The sequence below is a fragment of the Gigantopelta aegis genome, chromosome 8 (genome assembly GCF_016097555.1).
Source record: "Gigantopelta aegis isolate Gae_Host chromosome 8, Gae_host_genome, whole genome shotgun sequence".
Lineage (NCBI taxonomy): Eukaryota > Metazoa > Mollusca > Gastropoda > Neomphalida > Peltospiridae > Gigantopelta > Gigantopelta aegis.
In genome coordinates, this window is record NC_054706.1 from 10,663,826 (window position 1) to 10,687,382 (window position 23,557).

General features: G+C 37.8%; 1 protein-coding gene across 4 annotated transcripts in view; it reads right to left on the reverse strand.

Moving 5' to 3' along the window:
• The window catches only part of LOC121379864 (poly(ADP-ribose) glycohydrolase-like), a 67,608-nt gene that overhangs the window by 2,567 nt on the left and 41,484 nt on the right, over nt 1-23,557 (reverse strand). For 2 of the 4 annotated variants that reach the window (XM_041508517.1, XM_041508516.1), the window contains exons 16-20: nt 22,410-22,488; nt 21,041-21,149; nt 18,457-18,559; nt 8,247-8,378; nt 3,662-4,484 (exon numbers count right to left, since the gene is read on the reverse strand). In XM_041508517.1, the coding sequence (XP_041364451.1) occupies nt 4,240-4,484; nt 8,247-8,378; nt 18,457-18,559; nt 21,041-21,149; nt 22,410-22,488 (668 nt within the window). In that variant the 3' untranslated portion in view covers nt 3,662-4,239. Of the gene's footprint in view, nt 1-1,334; nt 2,103-3,661; nt 4,485-8,246; nt 8,379-18,456; nt 18,560-21,040; nt 21,150-22,409; nt 22,489-23,557 lie in introns of those variants that run through there. The other 2 variants (XM_041508520.1, XM_041508519.1) reach the window with 2 other exon arrangements.

Below are 23,557 nucleotides of genomic sequence, written 5' to 3' on the forward strand. Positions count from 1 at the left end.
TTCTCAACTTCATATTCAATTAGATTAATTAACATTTACATGAAAGTAAATTGTGAAATTAGATGTTGCATCGAGATGATCTACAAGCCATAAGCTGACATAATTTTCACCTATAAAATGTTCATCTCAATGCATGTTTTGAAAAATGGGTAACTGCATGAAAATAATTTTATCAAATAAATATAACTGTCTGACAAATAATGTATTCATTTCGACATCAATGCAGTGAAACAAAGTGTGAACCATGACTATTTTTTTAATTATTATGGTGTCATTAGATATTAATTAATACAATGAAACCCCTCAAAACCGGACCCTCACAAATTGGAATTCTCTGAAACGCAGGCATTTTTTCAAGGTCCCAACACAGACATTTGCCTCGGTAAAGAAACTCTGAAAAAGGGATCCCTCTGAATACCAGACATTTTGCATTCTTCATTGGATGTCTGGTTTAGAGGAGTTTCACTGTAATAAAGAAAATATTCCAGAAATGTTAATATAATTATAATAGTCTGAACTGCCTGCAGGAAGTATTTTGTCTTTAACTGCCAGATGGGTATAATAATAAGCGTTAGTGTGTAATAAGCTGAGCAGACAACTCGGATGATATGATGGTGTGGTAAAAGTATTTAAAGGTTTGGGGGGATACAAGCTATTTATAGTCCATCCCATGTTCCTACAAAAATATTTTTTTATAAATAATTTCAGTTTGGTTTGATTTAAAAAGAAAAGTAAAAGTGTTTTGGAAATAGCATAAATATACCATTTTTGTGTGCAATTTAGAAAAAAAAATCAGCTCAGAAATAAATAACTTTTCAATTCCATAGTATGAAAAAATGTGTTCCCTGTGGGATGGACTATAGATGGAAATTTTACTATTTGATTAATCTTCTAACACAATTTCCTACTTTGAATAGCAGAGAGGGTTTCAGATAATGTGGAACCATTCAGCAAATACACAACACTCAATGGAATGAAAAGCATTTTGCTTGCATTCAAAATGTATGATGTTAAAACATGTCATGGGTGGGAGAGAAAACAATCATCCAAGCTTGCATTACATATGTATTTAAAGTTCCTATCTCCCATTTACATGGTTGTCTCCTCGTATCCTCTACTCGTCACTTCATTAGCACGGACACATTGGCAGGCTGAGTGAGTCACATGCCAGTCCTCGGTCCAGCCAGTGCTCCACAACTGGTGTAACAAATGCTGTGGTATGTGCTATCCTGTCTGTGGGATGGTGCATATAAAAGATCCCTTGCTGCTAATCAAAACGAGTAACCCATGAAGTGGTGACAGCAGGTTTCCTCTCTCAATATCTGTGTGGTCCTTAACCATATGTTCGACCGTCGGATGTAATATAATCCTAAATAAAATGTGTTGAGTACGTCGTTAAATAAAATATGTCCTTCCTTCCTTCACATGTCATGATGTCAGTAATGTGACTTTATGTTTACAGGTTACATCACATCGAGTAAAGATTCTGATTTGATTTTGTATATAGAAAAATGATACCAAGTGTTAGCTGCCCCCTTAGAACTTGAACCGATTAAAAAATAAAAAATTATTAATCGAGAGCATAAATTAATATATTAATTATCGATGAAAATGAAACACTGTTCTACACAACTGGTAATCTGTTGGTGCTGTGATGTGAGAAATGATCAGCAAGTTAATACTTTTGTATTTGGTAGAGTGAACACATTTTTAATCGTGTATAAACCCACCAGCATATTTGACAAGCTGCGCCAGTTAAGAGAATAGTTGCCGCCCTAATAGTTACTGACCAGAAACACAAATGTAGAAAGTAAAACACAACTTTACTGGAGAAATACAAAAGGAGAAGGAAGAGTGAAAAACAAGGGCGATTACTTTCACCCAATACATCAAGGGAGATAACTCCAACTAAGGTTGCTGACATCAAGTACTAAGAATATCTGGTGCGGAATATTTGACAAGCTGAGCATTATTGATATGAAGCAACAAGTTAAAACCCAGTAAACTGTATGTCCTGTTGATCAGCAAGTTGAACATTCGGTTGTCAAGTTATTTTTTCCCAGCAGACTTACAAAATGGGTATTTTCCACTTCTCAGCAACCCTTAAAATAGCAAAATAACTCTTTAAAAATAATAAAAATATGGAGGGGGCAGGATCTAGCTCAGTCAGTAGAGTGCTTGCCTAAGATCGTAAGATCAAAGCTTCTTGGTGAACCCATTGTCTGATCAGGAGTTTTCCCATCCTAACCAAAGAAAGAAGTGTTTTATTTAACGACGCACTCAACACATTTTATTTACGGTTATATGGCGTCAGACATATGGTTCAGGACCACACAGATTTTGAGAGGAAACCCGCTGTCGCCACTACATGGGCTACTCTTCCGATTGGCAGCAAGGGATCTTTTATTTGCGCTTCCCACAGGCAGGATAGCACAAACCATGGCCTTTGTTGAACCAGTTATGGATCAATGGTCGGTGCAAGTGGTTTACACCTACCCATTGAGCCTTGCGGAGCACTCACTCAGGGTTTGGAGTCGGTATCTGGATTAAAAATCCCATGCCTCGACTGGGATCCGAACCCAGTACCTACCAGCCTGTAGACCAATGGCCTGCCACGACGCCACCGAGGCCGGTCCATCCTAACCAGTGCCCCACAACTGGTATATCAAAGGCCACAATGTGTGTTGTCTTGTCTGTGGAAAGTCGATATAAAAGATCCCCTGCTGCTGGGGAGGGGGGGGGGGGGGGGCGGGGGTAATTCTACTTAGTAGATAAGCAGAATTTCGTAAAAAGACACAAAAAACAACAACAAACAAACACTCAAACTTTTTTTGTTTTTAATGTTTGGAAGATTTAGTTACTCCCTAAAATTTGGCACTATAGGTCTGGGCCTAGTCGGTCTGTGCATTACTACAGCTCTGCACAGCTGCAGTTGGAGGAGGGGGGGGGAGTGGGGGGAAATTGCACAAATTACATCACTATTCAAGGAGTTAACTCAATGGTACTTTTTCCTTTGAACCTTCAATGCAGGATTTTCAATACTGTAATAATAAAATTGAAATAGCCGGTGTTGGAAATGACAACATACATGTATGTAATGTCATCTGATATTTCACTACAACTTGGTAAAACATTTTTTGGTCTGGCTTTGACTTTATTACAATTGTAACTTGATAGCTTAGGGGAAAAAATCACTATGGCATGTTTAACAATGTGAAAGTAAAAACAATGGCCGATTTTCACATCGTCTATAAAAGTTTTACGGCCCGATTAGCTAAATGGTGATGATTCAAGTGCTAAACATTTAAGTTTTGTATGACAATTATATGAAGGGTTCAAGTGTTAAATATATTCTGTTTGAATCTCCTTTCCAAGACAAGTGCAAATAACAGTTAAGTAAATATCCCATTTAAACCATGACAATAAACATTTACATAAAGTTGGAGGATTTTAGCCTCTCAGATATATGAAAATTATCAGATAAAAAACATATAAATAGATATATACGTCCAACTACAACAACATTACAAAATTGCTCATTTGACCTCTAGGTCATTGTACAATGTGGCAGAAATAACAGAAATAATGGCTTTTTCTCTTAATTTTTATGGTCTGCAAGATAAAAATAATAACAAGTTACTGACGTCAGATATCTGCTTTATCCTGTTCAGGCCGAATGAGAAATTCCGCTCGGCAAAGCCTCGTGGAATTTCCCATTCTTACCTTCACAGGATAAAGCAGATATCCGGCATCATTAACTAGTTATTCTCTATTTAACCCTACAAAACAATTTACTTGGGGATCATTAGTGTGATAGGATATTTGATATACTATTAGGCATTGATATTTGATATAGTATCAGGCATTTAACTTTTAAAGCACCTGTCTGTTTTCTTTTTAACTTGGTTTCTGTGCTTCTATCCATTTAAAGTTCAGCACACTGTTGTTAGTAGTTAGCGAGAGAGATGTCGGTGTAGTGACCGTACATCTCCCCACTGCAGCATTAAAATATCCCCTGGGTGGGAGCCAGTACCAGGATGTGATCCCAGTACCTTCCAGCCTTAAGTCTGATGGCTTAACCACTACACTACTGAGGTTGGAGCAGCATCTGCCTAATGGATATTTCCATATGAAGCTAGATCTCTTTGTGGTCCAGTTGACAAACAATTCACCTGTGTAAGGGGTGTTTACACCCGTCTAAGGGGTGTTTACACCCGTCTAAGGGGTGTTTACACCTGTCTAAGGGGTGTTTGCCTTGTAGTCTATAGATGGGTTCCGATTAAGATTTTGCTTTTCTGATTCATTCTTATCATCAGAAGACTCACTTTCCATACAACTGTGGGAACTGCTTTCGTCAGCATCTGTATCCTCCAAAGTTCCTTCAAAGGTTCCAATGATATAGTCAAATAGGTTGATTTGGGGCTTGCCAAAGGTTTTCTTGCACACATTCAAATAGTACTGATGTATTATCTTCATTATATGACCTGAAAAATTAAAAAAATTAATTCAGAACAATAATTATGAATGATAAAATTCAGTCATGAAATATATCCATAACAGACACATTTTCATAAGAAAAATATATTGACACAATCTGACACATCACAAAATTCAAACATTTAAGGATTCTTTGTTACTGCTTTTATGTTCATCGGGGTATGAAAAAAACAAAAAATCATCCACAAAACGTGAATTGGTGAAGCCATTCACACATAAGTTTGTGGATATTTGTTTTGTTCTTACCTAGATGAACATAAAAGAAAAACAGACAATCCGTATAATTAAATTGTAAACATACTTGCCAATAATGACACTAAACGTTCATATTTTATTTTGAATTATTTTTTTGTTTTTAACACCAACGCTCAATAAGACAAAGTAGCAATAAAAAGATATCATGTTCCCTGATGATGTTATTTTTACATTCATTGAGAAATGAACATACTCGCATTGCTATGGCTGAACCAATGGGATGACGACATATTGTAATAAATGTAACGGAAATTTAATTATAACCAATAATAAATCAGTTGGGTGTAAATCCGATCATGCCTGATCCTGATAATGAATGATAACATCACAACCAGTTCTCATTAGTGATGTTATCATCCATTATCAGGATCAGTTATGATCTGATTTACACCAACTGATTAACTATTGGTTGTATAATCTGACAGTTAATGTCAGGATGTTTGCCAGAGGGTAAAATGGGTATGGCGCCATACCCAATTTTTTTGCAGATTGTGTTTTTTTAAAGTTAAACTTTTGACAAAATTAATTACTCTTATCACTACTGTACATTTTTTTCTTCACCCTAACCCTGAACTTAACCCATTTTCTTTCTGGGGGAAGTCCCCCATACCCCCTGTTGACTGTGGTTATAGTCAATTCCATAACGCCATACCCAAAATTTATTTCTGGCAGAAACACTGAATGTAGTAAAGAATGTCTATTTTAACATTAATCAAATTAGATCTCTCTGCTTTATTTTCTTGTTACTTGGTGAAATAAATAATAACCCATTCAGTTACGATAAACAGACTTTCAAGAATCAACATTCATTTGGGCACAGACCGGAAATTTATAATTAAAACATCAAAAGACTTAGAGAACAGGGAACATTAAGTCTACATTTCCAGCCCTTTAGTACTAAACCAAATAATTTCCGGCTGGGTCAAATTTTGAGGTGCACCCAAATGATAAGAGCAGTTAATATCACAAGTCCTGTCATTGGTGATAAATGTGAGTGTGTTTGTTGTAAACAAATTAGTTGCATCTGGGCACAAAAATGTATGCAATTTTATTTCATCTAGTACAACTGTGTCAAGTAGCCCTGTGTTTGAAACATGTATGGGGTACCTATAAAAAAAAGTACTCAAATTTTGTGTGGAATAAGGGTAATCAGACACTACCCATTATCTTTGAAATGAGCAGCTTAACCCCTAATTGTTTCTGATTTATTTTAAGGGTGAGGGGTGGTAGTATTTATATCTGTGGTATATATGTCGATTGATACGCTGCAGGTAGGATTTTTACTATTGTCGTCTATGGGATTTGATTTGTTGGTAAACCCTTTAATATGGATTACAGCTTTTGGTTTGAAAATTCATTACATTAAGGTCAAATTGTAAACTGTTGATGAATATCTTCTCTGATTGATTAATTATTTACATTGAGGACATCAAACAGACAATAACACCTGCAAACTGAGTCACATCATTAGGAAGTGGGACCGGCTAAGTTGAAGAGTGTATACCACCAAATCAAATCCCATAGATGATAATAGTAACACATGTGGCTAAAACTCCTACTTGCAGCGTATCAATCGAAATATACACCATGAATATAAATATTACAGGCCAAGTTAAATGTTTAAGGGTCCACTGTTAGATTATAGCCAAGTATTTCTTTCTAAAAATACGAGCCATTCAGTTGGTTCTGTGTAAAAAAAACCATACAAGTGTTACTGTCTATTTGATGCCAGCAAATGTTTTATTTTTGACCTCTGACTACCGCCTTCAATCAAAAATTATGTATGTGGGCATCAAATTGATTATAACACCTGCAAATCCAAAAATTCCATATGGTTATCTCCTAATTGGCCCATTTTCATAGTTATACAGTTAACAAAGATTAATTTTTACTCCCCCCCCACCATTTACCCCCAACCCCCCCCCCCCCCCCCCCCCCCCCCCCCCTTCCCAACCAGAAGAGTGCAAAACGAGCCTCCTCAAAATGCTACTTACACTTTTCAAATAGTCAAGTGGGAAATCACACTTTAAATATAATTGATATTATATGTAGGATTTGCACCCATGAAATGATTACGGTCCTCATATGATTTTGATTTATATTATAACTTACATAATTATATGTCATTTCTTAGATTCAGGGACTATAGCAATCCTGCACAAGTACAAATTCCAAGAATAAATAACTTTATTAATTTGTTATACCAATAGCTATATCATACATGCTAAGTTTAAAAATACAATATTCAATTTACTACAGGATGAGAGAAATTTTTTATTTAATGATGCACTCAAGTCTGTTCAGTCATAATGAAAGAATGCCAGGTAGTTGTTTTATTGTTGTGAATTAGATTTAATTTAAATCATATAAAATGGGGATATTAAACAACAAAATAAATGTGTTTTGTTCTGACTGCTGTATGTGTGTTTATGGGGGAGGAGAGCAGTATTTTGCAACCCTCAGACTGAATTGAGAGAGATATGCAGAGAGTGACACTCATGCTCTTGTGAACCGAAAATCTGAGGTATTTAATAACCATAACATCAGTATTTTGCATTAAACCTACACTAACCTATTTGAAGGGGATTTTCTTCTGTCACATATTCTAAAGTCAGTCTAGTCAATTGATCACCATGACATCAGTATCTACACTAACCTATCTGAAGGGGATTTTCTTCTGTCACATATTCTAAAGTCAGTCTAGTCAATTGATCACCATGACATCAGTATCTACACTAACCTATCTGAAGGGGATTTTCTTCTGTCAGATATTCTAAAGTCAGTCTAGTCAATTGATCACCATGACATCAGTATCTACACTAACCTATCTGAAGGGGATTTTCTTCTGTCACATATTCTAAAGTCAGTCTAGTCAATTGATCACCATGACATCAGTATCTACACTAACCTATTTCAAGGGGATTTTCTTCTGTCAGATATTCTAAAGTCAGTCTAGTCAATTGATCACCATGACATCAGTATCTACACTAACCTATCTGAAGGGGATTTTCTTCTGTCACATATTCTAAAGTCAGTCTAGTCAATTGATCTCCATGACATCAGTATCTACACTAACCTATCTGAAGGGGATTTTCTTCTGTCATATTTTAAAGTCAGTCTAGTCAATTGATCACCATGACATCAGCATCTACACTAACCTATTTCAAGGGGATTTTCTTCTGTCAGATATTCTAAAGTCAGTCTAGTCAATTGATCACCATAACATCAGCATCTACACTAACCTATTTCAAGGGGATTTTCTTCTGTCAGATATTCTAAAGTCAGTCTAGTCAATTGATCACCATAACATCAGCATCTACACTAACATATTTGAAGGGGATTTTCTTCTGTGAGATATACTAAAGTCAGTCCAGTCAATCGATCACCAAAACATCAGCATCTACACTAACCTATTTGATGGGGATTTTCTTCTGTCAGATATACTAAAGTCAATCTAGTCAATTTATCACCATTACATCAGTATCTACACTAACCTATTTCAAGGGGATTTTCTTCTGTCAGATATTTGTGTATTTCATACAGCTCATCCACAAGATTCTCATCTTCAAACGTGAAGTAGCAGACATCTCGTCTAGCTGCGGCAGCCGCAAACAACTGAATCAAAGCTGCAACAAGACAATACCTGCAATCAACAACTGAATCAAAGCTGTGACAAGACATTACATGCAATCAACAACTGAATCAAAGCTGCAACAAGACATTACCTGCAATCAACAACTAAATCAAAGCTGCAACAAGACATTACCTGCAATCAACAACTAAATCAAAGCTGTGACAAGACATTACATGCAATCAACAACTGAATCAAAGCTGTGACAAGATATTGCATGCAATCAACAGTTTTTATACATAGTTATTAAGACATTTAACTCAACACTAATTTGTTAAAAAAAAAGTTTAAAGTTTTAATGCAAAGTGATACAAATTATGTTTTACAAAAACATTACTATTAAAATTACAATTACAAACTTTCTGCCATTATGAAGCCAATTTGATTCAAATTAGATGACATTTCAATTTTTAAAACAATTTCTGACATTCCGCAACTCAAGGTTTCCACTAGTAATAGTAACAGTATAGGAAGGAAGGAAATGTTTTATTTAATGATGCACTCAACACATTTTATTTACAGTTATATGGCGTCAGACATATGGTTAAGGACCACACAGATATTGAGAGGAAACCCACTGTCACCACTTCATGGGTTACTCTTTTCGATTAGCAGCAAGGGATCTTTTATATGCACCATCCCACAGACAGGATAGTACATACCATGGCCTTTGTTACACCAGTTGTGGAGCACTGGCTGGAATGAGAAATAACCCAATGGATCCACCGACGGGTATCGAACCTAGAGCGACCGCACATCAAGCGAGTGCTTTACCACTGGGCTACGTCCCGACCCAGTAGTAGTATAGAGGCCTGGGTTTAGAGAGAGCAGTAGATATTAACATGCTCATTGTAATGATAGCTTGTAGTTTTCTGTATTTCGTAGATTAGCAAAAAAAAAATGTCTTGTTTCATTTTCCATATATTGTAAGGTTGTAATGTTCACTCATGTGATACAGAGTATATGCGCTAGTTGCATTGTGCACGTGGAAGTTGTGTGGAAGTTGTGTATATGAAGTTATTTAGAGGTAGGTATTAGTGTAGTAAAGTTATTCTAGCCTTGGAAGAGCAAATTTTTGTTCTGGTTTTTAAAGGAATTTAATATTATAAAGGCAGTGGTTGTCATAAAGTTTTCCAGAGTTTTTAGCTTTTTGAGTTTTCTCCCTTGTTTTTTTAACCTGGGCAGGGTTTTGTGAAGTTTACATTGGAATGGATTTGTTTATGCGTTTGACCATGTTTGTCATTTACTATATATATATTATTGTTTAATAAAGGCCGGCTTCTTGTCAAGTAGGCTAATTCCATTAAATGTGTTTGGTTGTTTTTTCTTTAAATGGATCTGGAAATAGAATGGAAAGAAAGAAACAAAGAAAGAAAGAAATGTTTTATTTAACGACGCACTCAACACATTTTATTTACGGTTATATGGCGTCAGACATATGGTTAAGGACCACACAGATTTTGAAAGGAAACCCACTGTCGCCACTACATGGGCTACTCTTTCCGATTAGCAGCAAGGGATCTTTTATTTGCGCTTCCCACAAGCAGGATAGCACAAACCATGGCCTTTGTTGAACCAGTTATGGATCACTGGTCAGTGCAAATGGTTTACACCTACCCATTGAGCCTTGCGGAGCACTCACTCGGGGTTTGGAGTCGGTATCTGGATTAAAAATCCCATGCCTCGACTGGGATCCGAACCCATTACCTACCAGCCTGTAGACCGATGGCCTAACCACGACGCCACCGAGGCCGGTGGAAATAGAATAGAGTATATATGTATGAAAAAAGTAGAATCTAACTTGTTCCCACAGTAAGGAAGGAAGGGAAGGGGAAAATCTAGCTGAGGTGCTTCGTTTTTAGGATAGAACCCACTACATGGACCCATTCTCTGATTTTGTTTGTTTGTCACAACTAGTGCCACATGACTGGTATATCAAAGGCTGTGGTATGTGCTGTTCTGTCTGTGGGAAAGTGCATATAAAAGATCCCTTACTGCTAACAAGAAAATGTAGCAGGCTTCCTCTAAGACTATATACAGAGAATAACTAGTTAATGACGTCGGATATCAACTTTATTTTGTGACAGTGAGACTGGGAAATTCTCATTCGGCCATAACAGGATAAAGCAGATATCCGACATCATTAATTAGTTATTATCTTTATCCTGCAGACCATAAAAATTAAGGGGAAAAGCTATTATTTCTGTTATTTCAGCTACGATGACCTAGATGTCAAATGAGCAATTTTGTAATGCAGCTATGCGTGTGACGTCACATGTGGTGTGATGTCAAAAGTGATCTCCTGCTACTATACAGATATGACTTTGCTTTATCCATCATCATATTCTGTCGGTAGAAACGGTGGGTGCAGGATAAATCAGAAATATCAAATGTTTGACATCCAATAGCTCAGTGATATCATTAAACAAAACCAAAACAATAAGCAGAAATTTACAACACATTTAAGTCTATTAATAAAACAAATTTGGAAACCCTTATTAATTTATTTTGGTTCTGTTCATTAATACAAACATTTTGGCAAAACCTACAGGAATTGTTAAAAAAAAGAATGTACTCGTATTAGGCATCTTCATTTTACAGTTACAAAACTTATATAATATTTCAAATACATGATAATCATAGGGTCGATAACATATTAAATTTTATTATATTACTTGCACAGAAGTATATATACAGGATGAAATTTATAGGGGTAGTACCAGACGTACAATCGTTTAAAAAAAAATATATATATATTTATATATATATATATATATATATATATATATATATATATAATTACAATACTGAAAAGTTTCTAGCATTTCGCATTTGTTACTGGACCAAATTTGATAAACAGTGGTCGATCTACAAGCATTAAATTCATTAAATAGTTGTTGTTTTGTGTTAAAAAGTCGAGACTGTGTTTATGTTTTCTAATATATCAAACAAGAATCAACTTGTATTAATACAGAGAAAAGGCTTTCATTATTTGCAAATGTCTTTCTCTTACTCTCCCTCTCTTTCCTTTCGTACAAATCTTATGCAAGTATATATTTATATACTATTTATTTTATTTTATTTATTTATTCTGTTGAAAATAATGTTGTCTCTTCTTTTTTTCTTTTTGTTGATTTTGATTTTTTGGAATCCCATGGTATCTTATAAATCCAACTGTATAACTTGCCTCCAATATACATCTCACAATATATTTACTGACATAATCATACATGAGTGTGTGTTTTTACAGTAACAAATAGTGTATTCAAATTATTGAACAGAATATTGTGTTTTCAATGTCTTTATTTGTTAAATGAACAATTAGTATAGTAGTAGGGAGTTTGCTTGTAATCCATGACCATTTTGTTCCTACCTGTTTTTTCTCGATGGATTTGACAACCTGAACCATTTTAAAGGAAAATTAGCTCCTATGCCCCTCTGAAAAATGACGGCTAACTCTGCTAGAGCCCAATATTCAAAATGGCCGCCAACGCCATCTTGAAAAACATGAAATGTAATATCTCTGGCATTAGATGAGCTACAAGGACGAATGAGGTGTCCTTTTTCACTAATTCTGGCATTACAAATCCACTGGAATGGTTATTGTAGAGTTTAGGATTCATCCTGACCTCTAAATCCAAGATGGCCACTGTCCGCCATCTTGAAAAACATTAAATGTAATGTCTCTGGTACAAGATAAGCTAGATGGGCATGTGAGTTGTTTTCCACTAATTTTAGCATATCTAATATTACTTTTTATATTATTTCCAATATTCAAAATGGCCGCCAACGCCATCTTGAAAAACATGAAATGTAATATCTCTGGCATTAGATGAGCTGGCCTCAGACCACAATTAATTTCGCTATATGTTTCTATATAACCTTAGTGGCTATAACATTTTTATTAATATCAGCAGGCCCGTGAAGTTTTGTATGTACCTTTGCCTGCATGGGGGACACATACCCTGAAAAGGACAACCCCTGTTGTCCAGCTCTTTCTCCCAGCATATTGGTTTAAACAGACACACCCTCTAAACCAGGCCGGAGTACACCAATTTTACACAAAAAGCACTACTTTTGCATGGGCCGGAATTACCACAAACAAGTCTTCAATGTCAACAAGTTACACATGTTTACAAACTACATGCTATCCCCTGTCACTTCAGTCAAACAGTTGCCACTTCATAGCTGTCTGCCAAGAAATAATCACAGTCAAACAGCAGACTACTTGCGCGGTCAAATTTCCGGATTTTGGACAACCAAATGGGAAGATAACTGTAATCTGAGGCCAGCTACAAGGACGAATGAGGTGTAATTTTTCACTAATTATGGCATTACAAATCCACTGGAATGGTTATTGTAGAGTTTAGGATTCATCCTGACCTCTAAATCCAAGATGGCCACTGTCCGCCATCTTGAAAAACATTAAATGTAATGTCTCTGGCACAAGATAAGCTAGATGGGCATGTGAGTTGTTTTCCACTAATTTTAGCATATCTAATATTACTTTTTATATTATTTCAGATGCATCGCATGCCCACGATATGGCGAAGTGGGGAAAAAATCAAGTGTATATCTAATATTACTTTTTATACTGTTTCAGCTGCATCGCCTCCCCAGATACAACGAAATGGCAAAAAAATCAAGCGTATATCTAATATTACTTTTGTACTGTTTCAGATGCATCGCATGCCCATCTGATGAAAATCGCCGACTTGTGAAGTGACCGAAATAATGTATAATAGAAGAGAGAGTGAAGAGTTACCAGACAAGACATTAAATGAATACGAGTGCATTTTACTCTGTGGTAAGCCATGTACCGCAGATGATCGTTTGGAAAACATTACACCTGAGAAGTGGGAATCCATCCGGGAAAAGTCTTTACAATGGAAAGTTTCAACACATACATGAAAATGTGGTTTGGGAGAAGGGACCAAAGGGTCACCACATGCATATCACTTGTTACGCATCATTATCCAGCAAGCGCAAGCTCTCTCAAGCCGAAAAACGCAAACACAAATCCGAGGAACGTCTTGAAAGAGATGAAGCATCAGATCAACAAGACCCTTCCCCAGAGGCCAGTGCACCTAAAAGGCTCCGCTCCAGTATGGGTGTCCTTCACGATAAGACTGTATGTGTGTGGTGCATGAAAGGGGCATACAAGAGTAGTGATCGTGACAAGCAGATTTTACTCCTATCAACAGTAGATGCCTGGATTAAATTCAAGTTACATACTGTCCGTCTGGAAGATGAGGTCATGAGATTGAGACTTGACACTCTGATTGCATCCATCCCAGATAGTCAAACAGCATTTGGGTTGGAAATCCGCTACCATCGTGCGTGCTGGCGCAAATATGTAAGCGACCACAAGCCCCTTTCAGATGAAAGTACTCAACATCTGCAGCATGTAAACCTCCGAGAGGCCCAAGGTCTCTTCTTTCATCATATTCGTCAAGTCATCTTCAAAGACCATGAAATTCGCACACTGCAAGGCCTGCTGCAGGACTATAAGCGCATTATCTCAAATCCAGCTACTTAAAGGAAATTCTCGTCAATGAATTTGGGGAAGACATCGGATTTCATGAACACATTCAAAAGAATGTGAGTGAACTGGTATATGATACACAGCAGCAGGTACATACATCGAGGCAGCAATATCTTCACTGGGTATCAGCAATGATCAGTTGGTGATGAATGTTGCGGCACGACTCAAAGAGCAAGTCATCAGGACAAATACTATTCCCTGGCTCCCATATATACAAGAGTTGGAGAGAGAAGAAGACCTCAGTGAGCTCCTGCTGAAGCTTCTCACATGGCTGAAACACCCAAATAAGTCTGCAATTGATGACAGTCCATCCGTCCGATCGATTGCATCTATCCTCACAAGCTACATCACTGGAAAACGCACTGCATTTGAGATAAATCTCTGTCTTGCTACATGGACTGACCAAGAGTAGGGAGCTAGTCGACATAATGCACAAAGATGGACTGGGCATCAGTTACAATGACATACTTATGCTGCGAAATTTTTGGGTGGTCGATGACCTCAAGTGCTCATCTAATTGCCCCTTCGAACTAGCTGAGGTTAAGCCTGCTATCGCTATAGACGACAACGATGACTTCAAGAGTGACACACTGACCGATGCTGGCCAGTCACACTGCACTAATTCATGTTTGTGCAGCCAGAATCATTTGATACAGAACTTCCTTCCGAGAATCACGAGGATAGACCAGTTCCCGGTGCCAACTTTGCATCAAACCTCTCGACAACTCTCAAAGAGCTCGGAAGTGAAATGCAAAAAGTCAACCCATACAAGACAGCGAAGCGTGGGGAACCACCTCTCAGGAAGCCACCAGCTGATCAAAGTACTCCTCCTCCTGACACATCGGTGCAAAGAATTCGTGGTGTGATCCATGCAATGGCCAGGGCGCAAGATGACCGAACGAGACCTAAGCCAGAAGAACAGACTGTGCCTGGGTTTTCAGGGTTTCACACCAGCATGTCAAATGCGGATGAGAAGAGTCGTGCAATATACCACATGACCTATCCCAACCCACCCAGTAAGACAATTCTCAATGATGTGATGTGTAAGCTTGCAAAATCAATCGAAGAAAAAAAGATGCCTTTTGCAATAATTGTTGGTGATCATCCTGTCTACGTACTCATGCTAGAGTTGAAAAGTGAGAATGCTGAGCTGTTCAGCAAAATCTTACCATTCATGGCACCCTTCCACATCCAAATGTCGTTCATCTACACTATATACAAGAGGTTTAAGGGATCTGGCATCTCAGATGTGTTGGTGGCAGCTGGTGTTACAGCAGACAGGTCTGTTGATCAGGCCCTTCGTGGAAAACATGTTAAGCATGGGGTTCGCTGCTTGCAACTATTCTACGAGACTCTGGTCCACCATGTCATAGACAAACGTTTGGAAGATTCCCCTCTATCTGAAGAAGTAAAGGCATCCCTTACCAAGCTTCGACATCCGATTGATGCACAGGAACTTGCAGATGAGCATGCAGAGCTAGAGAGAAATGCTGAGCTGAAGGACCTCGTTGATGCTCTCTTCAAGGACTTTGAGGGTGCCCCACAAGCAGAATACTGGATGTCATTCATGGAAATGGTTGAGGTTCTAACTCAAAATATCCATGCAATCAGAACAAGCAACTGGACTGAGTTCAAGTCCTCACTCAAGCTCATGCTTCCTTTGATGCAAATCTATGATAATGACAAGTATGGTCGGCATCTCCCCAATTTCACCGCAATGCTTGATACCCTTCCTGTCGATCAGGCTGCATTCATGGAGAGTGGTATGTTTGCACAGTCAATGACAGGAAAACCATATTTGTGTGTCGCCCTCGACATATGGATAGAGTCAACAATGAATAAGGGCTCTAAGTTGAAGTCTGGTTGGTTGGCCATTCTGAACAATGAAAAGCAGCTCCTTTCAAACACTCGGAATGTGAATAACATCAATCGGGTGAGAACAATGGTCCATCGCCATGCTAATCGCAAGAAACAAGGAAAAGGGAAGCATGCTGAATGCTCGTCAAGTAAAATGAAGAAGGATGAACAAGCTGTACAGGATATAAGTGCATGTCTCACTGAATTCAAGTGTGATCCATTTGACCATACAAACAAGACACTTCGATCCCTACAGTCAGGAATCCCAGCCTCAGATGCTCTCGCTGCCGACTTGAAATCGGCAAAGGAGGATGGCACAAGCAAACTGAAGCAGTTCTTGGATGAGAGAGTGTATTCCAAGACCAAGTCTCTCAACGACAGAGTTCTCCGTAGCAAGCGTTTGAACTTTTCAACTCAGGAATTGAAGAAAGCAGATGGTGAGAACCTGAAGGGAAAGACTGAGGAAATGGAGCGTAATGCCTTGGCCTCTGTTCTCGGACTGGTTGAAACGAATGGTGCCCTCAAACTTCAAGAAGTCCGGCAGCATCGTGTTACAGCCGAGTGCCTTTCCATCTTCAACGTCAATGAAACCATCCGTAAGGCACAGAAAAGCAAGCTTCAACAAAAACTAACTATGACTGTCATTCCAGAGCCTAATGTATACACGTCTATTATTGATATGGGTCTCATCTGGTGCCTAACAACTCTTACCATTGAAGACAGAGAGAAGGGAGACGGTACCAAGTATACCTGGGGAGATTATGCAGAGAAGTTGGTGCACTTCTTTCTAACGAGACACAAGCATACTGAGCGCATCATTTGCATCAATGATTCATATGATCAGAATTACACGATCAAGGCAGTGAGAGAATACTGCGCCAAAAAAACCTGCCAATCAGCAATGTCTTCATGAAGACAGAAGATAAATTTCCTTCTAGTAAAGTTTTCCATGCTCTCCTGGGTAAACCTGAGAACAAAATCCGCCTTCAGGCATTTCTTCAAACGGAATTTCCAGAGAACAGCAGCGACAACTAGCACCGAGATCATCTACTGTGTAGTTGGCAGCACTGTAAAGAATCTCACCACAGGCAAGCTTGTGCCAGAGCTCACATGCTCCCATGCAGAGGCAGATACGGCAATGCTCACCATATATAGTGTGCTCCGGTCAGACAGCTACACAGCAGCTGTCGTTCTTAACACAGAGGACACAGACAACTACGTGCAAGCGGCATATGTTGCTCAGAAGACAACAGGAATCCTGTGTGTGAAACGCAAATGTCAGCTTATCGATGCCCGATGTTTGTGCAAGAAGCTCATTGCAGATCGTCTGGAGAAGTTTAAAGAGGCACACGACCTGATAGCAGCATTTGGTACACAGCTCCTAGTCACAGAACAGGTCATCAGTGATTTGGAGCGGTTTGTCATTCGATATGTCTATGGCGATACCAAAAGCAAGACCCTGGGAGATGCGAGGGCAGCGAAGTGGAGAGCTCAGAAGAAAAAAAGCACTATCCGACTTGTGCCTGACTTGGACAGTCTCCGTCAACACTTGGAGCATGCAAACTATCTTGCATATTTGCAAAAGCATTACCAGCTCCAAAGTCACCCCTCACCGATCGGCCATGGATGGCATCTTGTAAATGGCCTATGTCTGCCTGTCCATTCAACCCAGCCCCCACTTCCCCCATCCATACCACTACCTAAAAATCGGCAGGCAGAGAACAACAGTGATGATAGCAGCGAAAGTGAGGACAGTGATTCTGATAGTGGCTCATACAGTGAATCATTAGTGGAAAAAAATACCTCTTTCGTACTTCTAGTGCATCTCATTCATGTTTTTCAAGATGGCGGACAGTGGCCATCTTGGATTTAGAGGTCAGGGTGAATCCTAAACTCTACAATAACCATTCCAGTGGATTTGTAATGCCATAATTAGTGAAAAATTACACCTTATTCGTCCTTGTAGCTCATCTAATGCCAGAGATATTACATTTCATGTTTTTCAAGATGGCATTGGTGGCCATTTTGAATATTGGGCTCTAGCAGAGTTAGCCGTCATTTTTCAGAGGGGCATAGGAGCTAATTTTCCTTTAAAATGGTTCAGGTTGTCAAATCAATCGAGAAAAAAAGGTAGGAACAAAATGGTCATGGATTCCAAGCAAATGACCCTACTATAGTGTTTGAGCACTTATTTTGTAAGGCAATGAATTAGGAGTCCCCAATCCTAACATTACCAACATATTTTGGGGAAATAAAAAAATTAATTAATAATAATAATACAAACATATATATATATATATATATATATATATACATACATTGTATATATAAAATAAAATAAAAATAAAACAAAATTAAACTAAACCAAAAATAAATTAAGTGACTTAGTATGCTAGTTTGTTTGGGGAAAGGGTAGGGGGCGATTAGTCTTCCTCAAACTTTCTCAAGGAGGGATATCTCTCTTCACTTTTTAAAAGGTTAGCATTTTCAAATAAGGTCCATTTTTACAAACGAAGTTCAGATAAGACATAATTACAAACATAATGTGTGAAAAGCATCTCCTGGTCTTTTGGATAAAAACTTTCACCAAGGGGAGGGGACCCTCCCAGAATTCCTTCTAGCAAAAAACATTCTACAAATATTCTTTCGACAAAGAAATATAATGGCACACCTTTAAGTTTCTTGTCTCCTCCGAAAGCCCCACATCCCCAGTTTCCTGTGCACACGGCAGGCAGTTTTGGCTCATTACTTCTGCTGCAAAAACCACTGTATGCCTGAAATTCAACACGGTCTATTACAGGCTGGGATTAAAATGACAATGGACAAATAATACTTTCTGAACAACTGGCTGGAAAACGTTACTGGGACAGGGGGGGTGGGGGGGGGGGGGGGGGGGTATTGTGAGCTTTCCATCAAAGAACAAGAATTCTGAAGGCACAGATAATGCAATGTATATCTCCTACCAGGTCCAGAAGGTTTCGTATCTCCTAAGTTCCAAGGCTACATACACGTAAACTCTGTCAAAAAGGAGCAAATTTGCCATTTGGTGACTAATTCCATCCAAAAGAGTTCTTGTAAATAACCAAAATAATGTACTGATTGAAAGAAATAAGGGATTAGCCTACGCCAGCATTAACGGCAAAGAGTAATTGCAACCACACCACACCTCATCCACAGTACCAGGTATGAATGAATGAATGTTTAATGACACCCCAGCACAAAAATACACATCAGCTATTGGGTGTCACACAAATGGTAAGTATATGAAAATATTATACAGTACCAGGAAGTCAACCGTGTTAATGACATTCAATCCCACATTACATTAAAGTATTTTGTATACTATTTATACATTTTATTTCATTTCAACTTATTTTCGTGCTTATATCCAATTAAGATTCAAGCACGATGTCCTGGGCAACACACCTCAGCTATCTGGCTGTCTGTCTAGGACAGTGGGTTAGTGTCTAGTGAAAGAGAAGAGAGTGTAGTGGTCTTACACCTACCCAATGAGTCGTTAAAACTCACTATGGGTGGGAGCCGGTACCGGGCTGCAAACCTTGTACCTACCAACCTTATGTCCGATGGTTTAACCACAACACTATCGAGGTCGGTATTTAGACATTAATGAGTTAGTACTGAATAAAATTGGGTCTACAATACCAAATGTTCCCTTATTTGTCTACATGTATAATACCTTACATCATATTAATTTGATAAATTTAGAACTTAGACATTTCAAATAACCAGCTTACATGGTGTTTTAGCTAGTAGTAACTTATCAATCTTGGATTGAACAATATAACCAAATTACAATATTATAGTATGTGGCAAATTAATTTAGATTCAAAAAAATAAAAGTATAACCTAACCCTTCCAAAACTGAACCACTCACAAGTTAAAGGCCAGTATAAAATGTTATCTTTCTTTAACAAAACTGAAGCACTCACAAGTTAAAGGCCAGTATAAAATGTTATCTTTCTTTAACAAAACTGAAGCACTCACAAGTTAAAGGCCAGTATAAAATGTTATCTTTCTTTAACAAAAGAAACAATTGAGGGGCCGTAAAAGGTATTTGATATTAACACTTTTCCTTTTTTATATTAACACATTTCATGTCTGATTAGAGTTGGGAAGGTATACATTTCTTTGCAATCTGGTTTTGGATAACCATGCCAACAAGATGTAAACAGAGCATTCTGGACAATGATTGATGGCTAATCAATGAGACATGTAGCAAGCTGGGGTGCAGAAAGTACTCGTCTGCTCGCCAAATGCGATTACAAATTCTGATGGACGAATTAAAAAAAGTAACTACTGGGTACCAGTCCGACAGGCGATATTTTTTTCTGACTGACGACGGAAACAAAGCTGGTCAAAGGTCAATACTTTCTAGAAATGGCTTGTTTACATTGAAAGTATTTTGCAGGTGTGTTTTGCATAGATTGTTTCGTTAAATACTTGTGAGATGTCACTAAGTATTTTAAAATTTGTAAAAGTATATGAAAGAAATGTGAAAAAAATTACATCAGATTATTGTATTTTTTTTATTGATTTGTCAATCAAGGTATGGGACTTGATATCGTTTGCCATGTGATGTTGATCAATTACAAAATGTATTTAATAATATATCATTTGTTGTGGAGACAGTGTATATTATAATATTGTTAAACAGTAATATTGTTCTATAGGCTGGCGGACTAGTAGAAATTCTGGCGGGCTAGTAAATTTTAGTTGGTTCTAGTCCGGTAGGCTAGCGAATAGGGGTGTAGCGTGATCTGGACCTGGATTGGTTCAAATATGAACCAAGTGGACCCTTTTTGTGTTTGGTTTTTGCACCGCCAGAAATTCCATATGTATAAACCTGTATTTTTTAGTTTTGAAAGAGCGGACCATTTGCTTCAGTGGGGGGGGGTGGGTGGAGGGTGGTGGTGGTGGTGGTGGTGGTTCGTCCGTCCCCCCCTGCCTATGCCCCTGGTCAAATATTATCTATTACTGCACCCCTGGCAAGATACCTGCAAGTGAACCATTCCGTCATCCAATGCCTGCAAGAATGTTTCTATACCACTGGCAAAGCAAATGAGCAGTCTCGCTTCAGATGCAGCATTCACATGGCCCTTAACATCTTGTGATTAATATATACAGCTGCCCACCCCCCACCCCGACCCCCAAGTTGCTGGCATCTTCTGACAATTGTGGATAATTAACTTCTGTTTCGCAAATGATGGCACTGACCACTCAAACCCCGAACTGACCTTGTTCAGTTCTCTGGCCACCATGTGTGGCTGGAACTGGTCACAATGTTTATGTATCACAAGAGCATCAATTGCTACAACCTCGGTACACAGGTGACCATTGATATCCCTGAAATCACAAAGAAAGAAATGCTTTATTTCATGACACACTCAACGCATTACAGTTTTATGGTGTCAGACATATGGTTAAAGACCACACAGAAAATGTCCCATTCCAACCAGTGCCCTATGACTGATTTATCAAAGGTTGTGGTATGTGCTGTCTTGTCTGCGATAAAGTGCATATAAAAGATCCCATGCTGGTAATGGAAAAATATAGCGGGTTTTCTCTAAAAACTACATGTCAGTATTAATATTAACAAATGTTTGACATCCGATATCTGATGATCAATTAATCAATGTGCTCTAGTGGTGCTGTTAAAGAAACAAAAAAACAAGAGACAAAATCCACTGCCACTACTCCAGGGGCTACTCTTTTCAACTAGCAGCAAGGGATCTTTTATATGAATGATCCCACAGACAAGATAGTATACACCATGGCCTTATTATCAGTCGTGGTGCACTGGCTAGAACGAGAAATAGCCCAATGGGCCCACCGACGGGGATCGATCCTAGCATGACAGAGCATCAGGCAAGTGTTTTACCACTGGGTTACATCCCTCCCGCCAAAATCTGAAATACACATTAACTGTAAGCTAAACAATTAACCATTATTATTAAATTTGAGAAATTGTCTAAGCATATTATAACATAATTTACTATACACAAATATAACTATTTTTTTTTAAATGTGGATGTTATTGCTATCAAAAGTCTTGAATATCAGCAGTGCTAATTAATTTGAATATTGATTAGCAACTACTATTTAACATTTTAGAATTGTGTAGTGATCTTTGCAACTTACCTAACTAATTTTGACACGATTATGAAAAAAATATTCTCTGCAGCTGCCTTCATATAACCATCATATACATGTATGTCGCCATGTTTACTTAGTTAACACATACATGTAAGATGCGGACTCCCCACCAGGGTTGCACAGATTGCACGAAAGACCTTTTTCATTTGCATGCAGGTGAAACAGAACCATGTTTGTGTAACTTATTTGCTGTTCATGCAAAGTTTATACAGTACTGAACAATATTTTCTCGTCACTGCACTCATTCTAGTAAAAGTTCCAAGTCAACAACCACAGACATTTTCTTAAGTTTTTACTAGTAATTTATATGAAAAGTTTACATTAATAAATTATGTAGTATTTTATATTATTTTGAAAATAGGTTGCACAAAAAAAAAAGGGTTAAGCAAAAATAATGTTGCATAACACATTAAATTGTTTTTGTTTTGTTTTGTTTTTTACAAAATTCACCTGCTTGTTTTATCATAGTGATTTCCATCCCAAGAGAATGTGTCTGCATAACCTTTGTACTCGCTAAATTGTTCACAACCTGAAAAAAACAAAAAACAACAACATTGCCTGGTAACTTTCAAGGTACCACAAAGATATTTTTCTGCTGTGTATGTGATGTTATCTCTCTACAGGATATTTGTGTGAAACTGTCAACCCTAATATCACAAACATTAAGCAAAATAAATATTTTCTAATCAAAACCTCAATGTGGGAATATTTTTAACATGGATCCGCTGATATGTGATACTTAAAGCCGCACACCCTAGTTCCATCCAGCGAAAATAAATTATAATTTGGTTAATCTACAAACCTGTAACACACTTAGATCACGTTTTTATCAAATGGAGTGAAAAAGCAGGTTTTATATCGATAAATACCATGGGAATCCCCATGTCCCAATTGCTTGAAATAATTTTGAAAGTTAGTATTCTGATGTCACCGGTAGATGTCGCTCGAAGCACAACAATGCCTATACAACACGACAAATTTCACAGACTTGGGGTGCGTTCGTTTCACCTCTCCTGGACATGTTCCAACTGTTCTGTCCTGGTTGTATCCCCTCCAGATATCGTAAGACTTAGCAAAATTATTGGTTTTAAGGGTTTGTAACGTTTTGTATTGAGACACTTGTCTGAACTTTATTGTTACTGAAAATGTTCACGAACTGTGAAGAAAAATCTCACAAATGAACAACAACAAATCGGATGTTGATTGCGCGAACCGTGCACGAGAAAACAAACCGAACCAAAATGATAACTGTCACGTGATATACCAACGTCTGTGACATTAAAAATAGATTGGACCTCGCTTGCTTAACGGTTTTTTCTCGACAACACGTTTTGTGAAAAAATGCAAAAAATGCATTTCGTGGTTTTACAAACATCAGGATTACCAAAAAGCACTTCAGGTGAATGGAAATGTGTATTCTAAATAATAAAATGTAAGTAAAGTGCAATTTTATTTGTGAAAAATGGGGTTTAATAGCGAAAATCAACGCCGTAATGGTTAATAAATAAACGTAACTAGGGTGTGTCCCTTTAATACATGTAATTTCATTAGTATATTTATAAAACTGCTTTGCAGTTGTATTACAATTGTTAGCTGAA